Genomic DNA, 12,797 nt, shown 5'->3' with positions numbered 1-12,797 from the left:
GGTCATAGTGATCTGTGCCTGGGGGATCATCGGGGGAAACTTCTGCCAGTTGTAGTGCAGGGGGGGCAGTCGGAATTACCAGAATGGGGGATACAGGAGGGGATAATGGAGGTACCTGAGGTTGGTACTGAGGAGAGGAACAAATAATAGGATATAGGGGGTTTTTATTTGGATTATTCTTCCTTTTCCTCCCGTCTGCCTATGGTTCCGTGCCTGTCTGAACTTTCTGTAATGTAATTAGTAATTCCTCTTTCTCCTTTTTAGTCTTTCCCTCATTTGCCTGCAACAATTCATTCTGTTTCTGTACTGCTTCTAAATTTCTGTCTTTTATTACTAATTCCCATCTATCGAACATATCCATTCGATACGGTCCACTTTTATAACAACCCTGCTTATTCCTACACAGGATCTTCCTAGTTTCCTGTATTTCACTTGCATCTCCTGTCCCCTCTATTGGCCAACGCCCACCACTCTGTCTATTCCATTTCCTACATGCCTTCTTGAAATCTAAACCTGTCTTCTTTTCTACAAATTTCCTAGGAGACCCATTTTTACGGGGCGTCTGTTGATCCTCCGAAAATAATTCTTCCAGCATTAATGATTTTGATCCCCCTGTATGGCGATTAACAGGCTTACTGTTACAAGTTCCCATTATGTCCCCTTGCTATTCCCGAGTCCTGTATTTAATTTTCCAACTATATACTGATTCGTCTAATCCCTTGTACGTATGAATCAGCGAGGTATTAAGTGTGCCACTCACTGTTCCCTTACTGTTCCCTTACTGTTCCCTTCTTTAGTCCCAAGGGGAGACACCCAACTATCGGTCCTGTCCCAGTTCCCAGGAGAACACGGTATTCCTATTAGTATGTAGATTTATTTATTCCGTCCTAACAGCAAACCTGCAATCTGTGCTCTTTTTCTGTTTATGTTTCCATATATAGTATATACTGGTCAAGAAACACAGGCGGAAGCACGAGCGTAGCAGCGAGCGGAAGCACCGAGCAGAAGCACAGAGCAGCGGCGTCTCCAACAGGCACGTAACCCTTCGCAAACACCCAAGCAAGTTCATCGGAAGTAAAGCCGGCAGCTGACCAGAAGAAATAACCGGCAGTGAGAAACTTGAAGCCGGCACGTAACCCTTCGCAAACACCCAAGCAAGTTCATCGGAAGTAAAGCCGGCAGCTGACCAGAAGAAATAACCGGCAGTGAGAAACTTGAGCCGACGGTCTCTGAAGCAGAAAGCACTTAAGTAAACTACAGAAAACGGAGAAGATGACATCACCACTAAACGTAAGTTCCATCTGCGCTCTGCCCGTTGAGGGCACGTTTATATGTTGTGTGTCCTGCAGCATGTACAGTTCAGGTTTTCCGGCCGACATTGTAGACAGTTTCACCTGCCAAAAGTGTTAAGTTAATTTAGAGTTGGTCGGGAAAATACGCGAATTGGAGGACCGCGTTAGGAATCTGATAGCGATTAGGCAAACCGAAAATTGGATCGACTCGGTTTGTTTAGACAATTCGGCTACTTCTGATTCGGCTTCAGTCTCTCCTGGCCCCACTGTAGTCAGTGCACGGCCAAAGTCAGCAGCACCAATTCAGCCACAGGGCGAGTGGGTAACAGTAAGACGGGGGTCTAAGAATCCAAAATGTAGTCCCCCGGCACCCAGGTCACCAATTCGGACCCAGAACAGATTCTCAGCACTCCGCAGCGCGCCTGTGGAAACTGAGAATAAGAAAGTGCTCATAATTGGCGATTCCATAGTGTGGAATGTTAGAATTCCAAAGTATGTTAAACCAGCAGTTCATGTTAAGTGCCTCGCAGGGGCCAAGATTTCTGGCATAGAGGCCGCATTGGACCGTGTCGCCGACGATGAAGTATCTACCTTATTGCTGCATGTCGGCACTAATGATATTTATTCACAGCAATCTGAGGTATTAAAGAGGAACTTCATCTCTCTTTGCATCAAAGCTAAAAGAAAATGTCAGAATTTAGTTGTATCTGGCCCCTTACCACGATTATATAGAGGGGATGTGGTTTATAGCAGATTGCATTCCCTTCACTGCTGGCTAGAAACCTGGTGTGCAAACAAAAGCATAGTGTTTGTGAACAATTGGGATGATTTTTGGGAAAGGCCTGGCTTTTTCAGAAGAGATGGTCTTCATCCTAACTGGAGGGAATCTTATGTATTATCCTAAAATATGGCAGCAAAACTGCCTGGTTGACTGATTAGAGCACATCCAGGCCGCAGTCATGTGATCTTAAATCACAGGCTGTTGTTTATCCCACCTGTTACTTTCCTGAAGCTGTTACCCATAATCCTTGTCTTGGGGCATCCAGTAAATTTAGTCTTGATACAAACCTTAAATTAATTGATAACCAAAAAATAAGGTGTATAATTAGACCAAGGGATAAAACCAGACCCTCCACCAGGGGCATCTGTAATAGAAATTTACTACAAATTAAAACAAAAAGTATATCACCAATTCAGAAAGAAGCATACAGTTTTAAATGCTGCTTATTGAACATTCGCTCTCTTGGCACTAAAGCTGTTTTGGTAAATGATATTATATTAAGTACAAAATCTGATCTGTGTCTTCTCACTGAAACCTGGCTTAGTAAATGTGACACTGTACCCCTAGCTGAGGCGTCACCAGATGGATACTCGTTCCTTCATAAGTCTAGAGATTCTGGTCGAGGAGGAGGCCTTGGAATAATTCATTGTAACAAAATGCAAATCACTTCTAAAAATTTAGGCAACTTTACATGCTTTGAGGCATTCATTTTAAATATTAAAACAGATTCCAACACAATTATAGTGCTAGTCTATAGACCACCAGGGCCGTATTCATTGTTCATGTCTGAATTTAGCAACCTTTTATATGACTTGGCTATAAATTATGATCACGTAGTATTGATGGGAGATTTTAAATTACACATTGATGTGGAAACTGACACTTTTAGCAAATGTTTTACTTATTTGTTAAATTCAGTAGGATTTTGTCAGAATGTCAAAGGTCCAACTCATAATCATCACCACACATTAGATTTAATTATAACTTACAAAGTTGAAATTCAAAATTTAATTATTACTCCATTAAATGAAGTTATTTCTGATCACTACTTAATTACATTTGATTTAGTCCTGCCCTTGCCAGCGCACTCCCAGATTAAAACAAAGACAGTGCGGCATCTAGATTGTAATTCTGCTTCAAAATTTATAGATACTTTGAGTAAGTCGCGTGTAATTGTGGAAAACCATTTAGATCAGTTAACATCAAATGCAAACACAGAAAACAATTTAGATGAGCTAACATCACATTATAATGTGACCTTGAGAGATGCTCTGGACACAGTGGCTCCCCTTAAAACAAAAGTGATCAAAGCACATAGAAACTCTCCCTGGTTTAATGAAAACACTCGAGCTCTTAAATTAGAGTGTCGAAAACTGGAACGCAGATGGAGAACAACAAAGCTACAGGTCTTTCAAATTGCATGGACAGAGAGTGTTAATAAATATAAAAAAGCCCTCTTTAAAGCTCGGTCAGAATATTATTCTACATTAATAGATAGCAATAATAAAAATCCTCAGGCACTGTTTAGAACAGTGGCTAAATTAACAAATGGAAATTCAGATCAACAGTGCAAAATACCAACAGACATTAGCAGTACAGACTTTATTAACTTCTTCAATGAGAAAATTAAAAATATAAGATCCCAGATCTCTGCATCACAGTACAAACCAAATACTAGCTTAGCAGACCCTGTCTCACATTGCACTCAGCACTTTAGTAATTTTAATCCTGTAACTGAGCAGGAAGTCTTAAGTTTAATTTCTAAAATGAAGCCCACTACTTGTTCCCTAGATCCAGTGCCAACAAAACTAGTAAAAAGTGCCATGGATGTTCTTGCAGCGCCTATCCTAAACATTATCAATAGTTCATTATTGCATGGCACAGTACCTGATACACTAAAAGTGTCAGTCATTAAACCATTACTTAAAAAGTCAGACCTTGACCCACATATACTAAATAATTATAGGCCTATTTCAAATTTACCGTTTCTCTCTAAAATACTAGAAAAAGTAGTCGCCAGTCAGCTTCAGACACACCTTATGCATTACAATTTATTTGAGAAATTCCAGTCTGGTTTTCGCACTGGTCATAGTACAGAAACGGCACTAACACGGGTTGTAAATGACATTCTGATATCCTCTGATGAAGGAAACTCATCTGTAATTATGTTGTTGGACTTAAGTGCAGCATTTGATACCATCGACCATTCTATTTTACTACACAGGCTAGAAAATGATGTTGGGCTTACAGGCACCGTGCTCGCTTGATTTAGTTCTTACTTATCAAATCGATTCCAATATGTACAGAAATGTGCTGACAGTACTCCATCATTATACACAGAAGTTCAATATGGTGTCCCGCAGGGCTCAGTACTGGGACCTTTACTGTTTTCACTGTACATGCTTCCACTGGGATCTTTCATTAGGAAACATATTGTTAATTTTCACTCGTATGCAGATGACACCCAGTTATACCTTTCATTTAAATCAAATGAAGTTTCTCCAATGTTGTCTTTAATTAGTTGTGTTAGCGAATTAAAGGAGTGGATGAATAAGAACTACTTGTCTTTAAATACAGATAAAACAGAGATGTTAATTGTTGGAGGGAATGATGCTGATCACAATAATATTTTGTCATCATTTAACTCAATGGGAATCCCAGTCAATTTTACTGAATCAGCCCGCAATCTACGAGTTATCTTTGACTCTAGCATGTCATTTAAAGCACATATTACAAAGTTGTCCAAAACATGTTTCTTCATCTTAAAAATGTTAGGAAATTAAGGCGCTTTTTAAATAAACAGGATTCTGAGAAACTAATTCATGCATTTATCTCTAGTAGGATTGACTACTGCAATGCGGTGTTCACTGGATGTTCAAACTGTTCTCTATACAGCCTCCAGTTAATCCAAAATGCGGCTGCGAGAATTATTACAAGAACAAGGAAATACGAACACATAACTCCAGTTCTTAAATCCTTACACTGGCTCCCGGTTAAGTTTAGGGCAGATTTCAAAATCCTTCTTTTAACATATAAAGCATTAAATGGTCGAGGTCCGGCTTACTTGTCTGAACTTATCATGACTTACAAACCAGAGCGCACATTAAGCTCTCAAGATGCCGGTCTGCTTATGATTCCAAGGATTAATAAAATAACAGTGGGGGGGTCGAGCTTTTAGTTACAGGGCCCCTAAACTGTGGAATGGTCTGCCTGCTACTATAAGAGATGCCCCTTCGGTCTCAGCTTTTAAATCCCGGCTGAAGACTCACTACTTCAGTTTAGCACACCCTGACTAGAGCTGCTGATTAACTGTACAGACTGCATCTCTGTTGTTAGTCATTAGCATTTAAACATAAGTAACATGACCGTTATAATTGGATACTAACCCTCACTTATTCTGTTTTTCTTCTCGGTACTCAAATGTGGCACTTGGTGCCATGGCCCACCTGCCAAGTTGTTTTGCCTGCCTAAGGAAAAGTCATCCCTGATGGAGGATCGCAGGAATCGTGGGAGAGAGGGGTCCTTTCATCGGATTGGCTGGCCCAGCACTGTTTCAGCTGTGGAATGGCCAAATGGGGGAGGCAGCTTGAAGGATGAGGTCTCCAGGACTCTATACAAATACAAATCTTATTATGGGATATATCATCTACTGTTAAATTCTGCTCTGTACTTCTAAAATTTATATTTTTTATTTCTTACTATATTGAGAAATTGTTCTGTGTACTGTACTGTATTGTATTGTATTGACCCCCTTCTTTTGACACCCACTGCACGCCTAATCTACCTGGAAAGGGGTCTCTCTTTGAACTGCCTTTCCCAAGGTTTCTTCCATTTTTCCCTACTAGGTTTTTTTTGGAAGTTTTTCCTTGTCTTCTTAGAGAGTCAAGGCTGGGGGGCTGTCAAGAGGCAGGGCCTGTTAAAGCCCATTGCGGCACTTCCTGTGTGATTTTGGGCTACACAAAAATAAACTGTATTGTATTGTATTGTATATATATATATATATATACCACCCTGTTACTCGTCCCGTTAGCCTGTACGCTCACATCCCCGGATTCCAGCTCAGGTGACTTTGTGTCCGATTCGGTTCAGCAGAATACTACATCAATACGTCCAGCCGAGTCTAGGATATGGGTGAGGCCAGTATCCTTTCGTCAGACCTTTCGTATGCGTCAAACTGCTTGGGTCAAGTCTCCATCACATTAAGCAACCCGTTGAGATATGAATATGACTAGACGGTCAACAGGAAACTCGCCCTCCCGTAATTTAGAAAATAAAAAAATGTTCGGAAATTCCCCGGTGCTTACCCTAGCCTGGAAGTGTGCAAGCTCTGTCTGGAAATCCGTTCAGTCACCGTGGATGTAGCAAAGAGGAGACCAGGGGCTCCTCACGCAAGAACTCTTTCAGGACAGGGCAGACCTAACTTTTGCCAGAGCTGCATGCTCTGCTGCCGGAGCTCAAGTTGACGGCAGTCCGCTGATAAGACGGATCACTGAAATGGTCTCGCCGGAGGAGTCGACCGGCCGTCTCTTGCCCCACGTTGGGCGCTAAAAAACTGTGGACACTTTTTGTGACTGAAGACAGAGAAGAAAATTAAAATTAGTAAAAAACCTTTTATTGATACATACCAGGCAAGGGTAAAATGACAGAGAAATACAGTCCTAGGACACCGCACTTCATCTGCCTCGAGCGCAGATATCCTTGCCCTTTTATTGCTTTTCTAGTCTCCTGATCGTAGACCACGTAAGCAATAAAAATAGCGTCCTGACTCATTTTGTATTATTCCAATTGGTAAAGTCTTTACCCTAAAGGTATATTTTCTTGTCACACACATCATTAAAAGAAAACTTCCAGAAAGTATACATGCTTTTTGTCACGTACGCAATACACAAACAAGTTTGATCATTCTGTCCTATTTTCTGTACTTACACACATACATTTTGTTCAATTACATCATTTTATGTTTTTACAACATCAAACCTCATTTGACCTTCTCAGTCGTCCATTTCAGTTCCTCACAGTCACCTCACCTTTTACAATGTAAAAAAAATAAAGTCACCAAGAAACCCTGAAGTGTTTTTGTGAATTTCCAGGGGTCTCCTAAATTTTCAGTGCTGTTTATTACACATTCAAATAAGAAGAAATTTTATGAAAATAATTGTGGTGAAATAAGTAATATTCATAAACAGTCTACACTCTACACCAATAGAGTACAATTTAAATAAAACAGCTTTCACATCAATACAGCGAATATGAAATGATTGTGTTATTAAGAAATACATGCAAGTATTGAAAAATGAGAAAAGGCATAATGAACAAATAATTTAAAACATCTAAGCACAGAAATTTTAATTTTTTATTTTCTTTAACATTTACAGTAAATTGAGCACTGAAGAAGCTGGACTAAATATTTTACACGTCAGGATGATTTTCAGTGCTTTTCTGAACCAGGAATGCATAAAAGCGTAAAGAATTGGATTAACTGCAAAGTTCAATTCACTGACCAACGCAAAGACATTCCTGATGTTTTGTGCAATTATGTTACTACCATCATCAAAAAAATTGAATATATAAAGAGGCAGCCAGCAGATAATAAAAGCCCCCACGACTATTCCTAATGTTTTTGCGGCTTTTCTTTCAGATGGTTTTGATATTTTTCTGTCACTCACCTCCACAGTTTGTCTCTTTTCTATCATACAGTTGATGACTCTTGAATGGCTTCTTGCAACTACAAATATTCTGATATAAAAACAATCATTAGAGAATAAGGAATAAAAAAAGATATGAGTAAATTAAAAATGACCATTTCACCAAAAGTGTATGCTCCACAAGCTCCTTCACATCTCTCTACATCAGTATAACTCAAACATAAAAGTATGAACGTAATTAAAAGTGTAAACAGCCACACTACAGCAATGCTGATCTTTGCAACAGTTAAAGTTATTTTTGAGCTGTAAAAGAAAGGATTGGCAGACAGCAATGTAGCGATCAATGGATATTAAAACCACATTATATACAACTACTGTAGTAAGAATATCTGCAAGTGCATGATACAAATAACAATAAATAACTGCAAAGTACCAGCAAGTTTCAATCATAACAATCAAACTGATGGGCATCACAAAGAAACCTGTTAAGAAATCAGCCGCTGTGAGTGAGAGGATCAGAAGATTAGTCAGCGTGTGCAGCTGAACAAAATGCAAAATAGAAATGATGACAAGAAGATTTCCAAAGACTGTCGAGAAAAGCAAAAGACAAGAGAAAGTGTAATAAAGTGTATTACTGTGAGGAAAGCAACGGCCGAGTTTCAGTCGTTTAAACTCCATGTCTGTCCCTGACTGAGCCGTCCTGCCTGCACACTGAGATGTTTATACACTGAGGCCCTGCGACTGCCATATTCTCTCTGCTGACGTAATTCACATGAGGCGTCTCTCTGCTGTGTGTGCTTCACAAATTCTCTCAGGATGTTTGTTTGTTCATTTCAGTTCTTACTCACTAATGAGTTCATCAAATCACAGATGTCTTCATTATATTTGTTTGTCAGGAGCCGCTCAGGGCTGCGGTGGTCTCTCCTCACAGCTCCACAGTGGTCCAGCTGCTGGCTCTCTGCAGTTTCCTTCTTCTCCTCTGTCTGCTGTTTTTGTTTTTTTGTTCTCAGTCACTTTGACTTTCTTTCCTCATCACAGCGAGCAGCACATTAAATCAGCAGGTTCAGATGAGCTGAGGTTGTGCCCAGTGGTGGTCTGACACTCCATCACTGTCCTGTGCTGCTCAGAGCCCCTCTGACTGCTGCATAGGGTGTGCTGGACCACCCTGTGCTCATGAGAGGTCCACACACACACACACACATACACACATACAGTGTACAGTAACAGCTGTGTGTTTTTCTCTTTTCCGGACCCTCACATTAAATTCCAAACAGTATCCCCCCCCCCCACACCCCACGTTGCTCTCTGTCAGTCTGACGTTGTGCTGATTGTCTTTGTCTGATTTACTGGAAGTCTTTCTTTTCTTAAATCATCAAACACCCAACATGCATTTCTCTGTGGCAGTGGCAGGTAAACTCTCAGAATTCCAATGCAGCAGCGCTCACTGATGTGCTTTTTTATTTGAAAACATTTGCTGTTTAACACTAGAATTACCAGAGCCTACGAAAAAACTCGTACATCCCGCCAACCTTAAATCTGTTCACACCTCTCCGCCAACGTCTTTTGTCCTCTAAATGTACTGATAAAGACAAGCTGCAAGCAGCCAGCTATTCCATCCCCCCATCGTCGCAGAACGTTCATGAACTTTTCCCAGTTCATGCCTTGATTGATTATCTGCGAGTGAAATGAAGTTTTAGAGTGGAAATAATAGATCGTTATTTGGAACACACGCATTTCATTTCTGTTCCGTTTCTACAGTAATCTGTGTAAAGACATTGCTAGAACAGAAACTTTTTCATATTTTAGTAATAAATGTTACAAAATGTAGGCATAAACTATAGAATGTGTAAAGCCTGAGTTCCAAAGATCAAATAAACACTTTCACAGAAGGTTCAAGGATGATATAACAGTTTCTGTGGTGTAGCGTGCTAAGATTTGCCTCTCAGAGCGTGGCAGCTTTGCTGTGACTCACAGACCTGAGTTCGATTCCCCGCTGGGGATAAAGTGTTACTTTTTTTTTTCTTTTTAACCTCAAACGGACATAAAATTTATAAATTGGTATGCACTGTCGGTTAATGAGATTGTTATATGTTCATGTGGGATGCTCCTTTTAAAATATTTGTTTAACAAATGAGACTGCAATTAACATGAACAACTGTCCTTATAACTGTTATTTTTAAGATCCATAACACACAGACAGACAGAGCACTGCCTGATAGAGAGACAGACAGGCAGAAAAGTCACTAGAAGAGAGACTCTTGGGAGAAGTTCCTGCACGTTCTAAGTCGGTGGGGGGATGGAATAGCCGGCTGCTGGCAGTTTGTCTTTATCAGCACATTCAGAGGACAAAAGACGCTGGCGGAGAGGTGTGAATGGATTTAAGAAACGATTTAAGGTGGGCCGGATCTACAAGTTTTTTCGTAGGCTCTGGTAATTCTAGTGTTAACTGATTTGTAACTTTGTATCAAACAAAACTAAACGAATGTCGGTTTTGAAGCACCGAGGAGCACCGCACTGCATGAGTCTGTTAGCCGTTACCACTATAAGGACAATTAAAGTTCTTAATAAAGATAGAAATGATGTCAAGATCTCTCCAGAACAATCTACTAATATATTTTAATGCTTAGATTCACTATTTTATATTAATATTACAGTTGTATTAAATTCATACTGTATTAGAATAACAGCAAGTGATGTTTGTCAACAGAAACTCTGAACCGTACAATAAGCAATACGAGAGGACCACCATCTCCATCATACGAGTTCAGTTTTGATTAAACAATTAGCAGCAGCTGCTCACTGATGGCAGACGTACAACTTTACAGGAGTTTGTGTGTCGTGTTGTTGTCATTCCCTCCTCATCGACACAGACAATGAAGTGGTCCTCACCACACAAGACTTCACACGTGACACACAGGTGGTCTGTTAATACAAACTTCATGTGAAGTCCCCTCATCTCTCCTTGTGTCACTGAAGCACCTTGTAGTGTCACATGTCACATATTTATGTCATTAGTCTGCATAGTGCAATGTATTTTGGGGATAGCAGGTCAGCAGGCTTTAGGTTATAAAACAGCTCTGCACAGGGAGCCCACCCATCGTCAGACACTCGCACGTCTTCACAAGAAGTAAAATGTTAGGTTTGAAAACACATTGGGAGGTCTGAAACCTGAAAGTACTGATTATTTGAAAGGCTTGGGTGTTATAATGGAATCAATCGGATGCCATTAAGACAGTTAAGAGAATGTCAGGTTATATAGCGCCCTGATGTGTACAGCAGATTTTCAAACTGTCAGTCCACAGGGCAGCATCAGTCCATACAAAAATATTCCTGCCCACAAAACAGCAGGTCAGCCCATTATATCCACTTTAATTAAAGTTTCTGTGTGTTCTGTTCATCCAGTTGATTTTTCTCTGCCGTTCCAACAGATGGCAATACAATACAATACAGTTTATTTTTGTATGGCCCAAAATCACACAGGAAGTGCCGCAATGGGCTTTAACAGGCCCTGCCTCTTGACAGCCCCCCAGCCTTGACTCTCTAAGAAGACAAGGAAAAAACTCCCAAAAAATCCTTGTAGGGAAAAAATGGAAGAAACCTGGGAAAGGCAGTTCAAAGAGAGACCCCTTTCCAGGTAGGTTGGGCGTGCAGTGGGTGTCAAAAGAAGGGGGTCAATACAATACAATACAGTACAGTACACAGAACAGAACAATTTCTCAATATAGTAAAAAATAAAAAATATAAATTTTAGAAGTACAGAGCAGAATTTAACAGTAGATAATATATCCCATAATAAGATTTGGATTTGTATAGAGTCCTGGAGACCTCATCCTTCAAGCTGCCTCCCCCATTTGGCCATTCCACGGCTGAAACAGTGCTGGGCCAGCCAATCCGATGAAAGGACCCCTCTTTCCCACGATTGTTGCGATCCTCCATCTGGGATGACTTTTCCTTAGGCAGCAAAACAACTTGGCAGGTGGGCCATGGCACCAAGTGCCACATTTGAGTACCGAGAAGAAAAACAGAATAAGTGAGGGTTAGTATCCAATTATAACTGTCATGTTACTTATGTTTAAGTGCTAATGACTAACAACAGAGATGCAGTCTGTACAGTTAATCAGCAGCTCTAGTCAGGATATGCTAAACTGAAGTAGTGAGTCTTCAGCCGGGATTTAAAAGCTGAGACCGAAGGGGCATCTCTTATAGTAGCAGGCAGACCATTCCACAGTTTAGGGGCCCTGTAACTAAAAGCTCGACCTCCCACTGTTATTTTATTAATCCTTGGAATCATAAGCAGACCGGCATCTTGAGATCTTAATGTTCGCTCTGGTTTGTAAGTCATGATAAGTTCAGACAAGTAAGCCGGACCTCGACCATTTAATGCTTTATATGTTAAAAGAAGGATTTTGAAATCTGTCCTAAACTTAACCGGGAGCCAGTGTAAGGATTTAAGAACTGGAGTTATGTGTTCGTTTATTCTTGTTCTTGTAATAATTCTTGCAGCCGCATTTTGGATTAACTGGAGGCTGTATAAAGAACAGTTTGAACATCCAGTGAACACCGCATTGCAGTAGTCAATCCTACTAGAGATAAATGCATGAATTAATTTCTCAGAATCCTGTTTATTTAAAAAAGCACCTTAATTTCCTAACATTTTTAAGATGGAAGAAACATGTTTTGGACAACTTTGTAATATGCGCTTTAAATGACATGCTAGAGTCAAAGATAACTCCTAGATTGCGGGCTGATTCAGTAAAATTGACTAGGATTCCCACTGAGTTAAATGATGACAAAATATTGTTATGATCAGCATCATTCCCTCCAACAATTAACATCTCTGTTTTATCTGTATTTAAAGACAAGTAGTTCTTATTCATCCACTCCTTTAATTTACTAACACAACTAATTAAAGACAACATTGGAGAAACTTCATTTGATTTAAATGAAAGGTATAACTGGGTGTCATCTGCATACGAGTGAAAATTAACATTATGTTTCCTAATGAGAGATCCCAGTGGAAGCATGTAAAGTGAAAACAGTAAAGGTCCCAGTACTGAGCCCTGCGGGACACCATATTGA

The 12,797-nt window shown here is 40.1% G+C and overlaps 2 protein-coding genes across 2 annotated transcripts in view; both read right to left on the bottom strand.

Annotated features, from left to right (window-relative positions):
• Window positions 1–12,797, bottom strand: part of LOC127527253 (trace amine-associated receptor 13c-like) — a 322,587-nt gene that overhangs the window by 108,638 nt on the left and 201,152 nt on the right. The gene's annotated exons all lie outside the window — the stretch shown is intronic.
• LOC127527250 (trace amine-associated receptor 13c-like) overlaps window positions 7,375–12,797 on the bottom strand; it is a 181,070-nt gene continuing 175,647 nt past the window's right edge. Inside the window, exon 2 of the mRNA XM_051925356.1 lies at window positions 7,375–7,739. Coding sequence (XP_051781316.1) covers window positions 7,443–7,739 — 297 coding nt within the window. The 3' untranslated portion in view covers window positions 7,375–7,442. The remainder of the gene's footprint in view (window positions 7,740–12,797) is intronic.

The sequence above is a fragment of the Erpetoichthys calabaricus genome, chromosome 3 (assembly GCF_900747795.2).
Source record: "Erpetoichthys calabaricus chromosome 3, fErpCal1.3, whole genome shotgun sequence".
NCBI lineage: Eukaryota > Metazoa > Chordata > Cladistia > Polypteriformes > Polypteridae > Erpetoichthys > Erpetoichthys calabaricus.
Note: the sequence above shows the minus strand (reverse complement) of the source record. Positions and strands in the feature narration are given on the sequence as shown.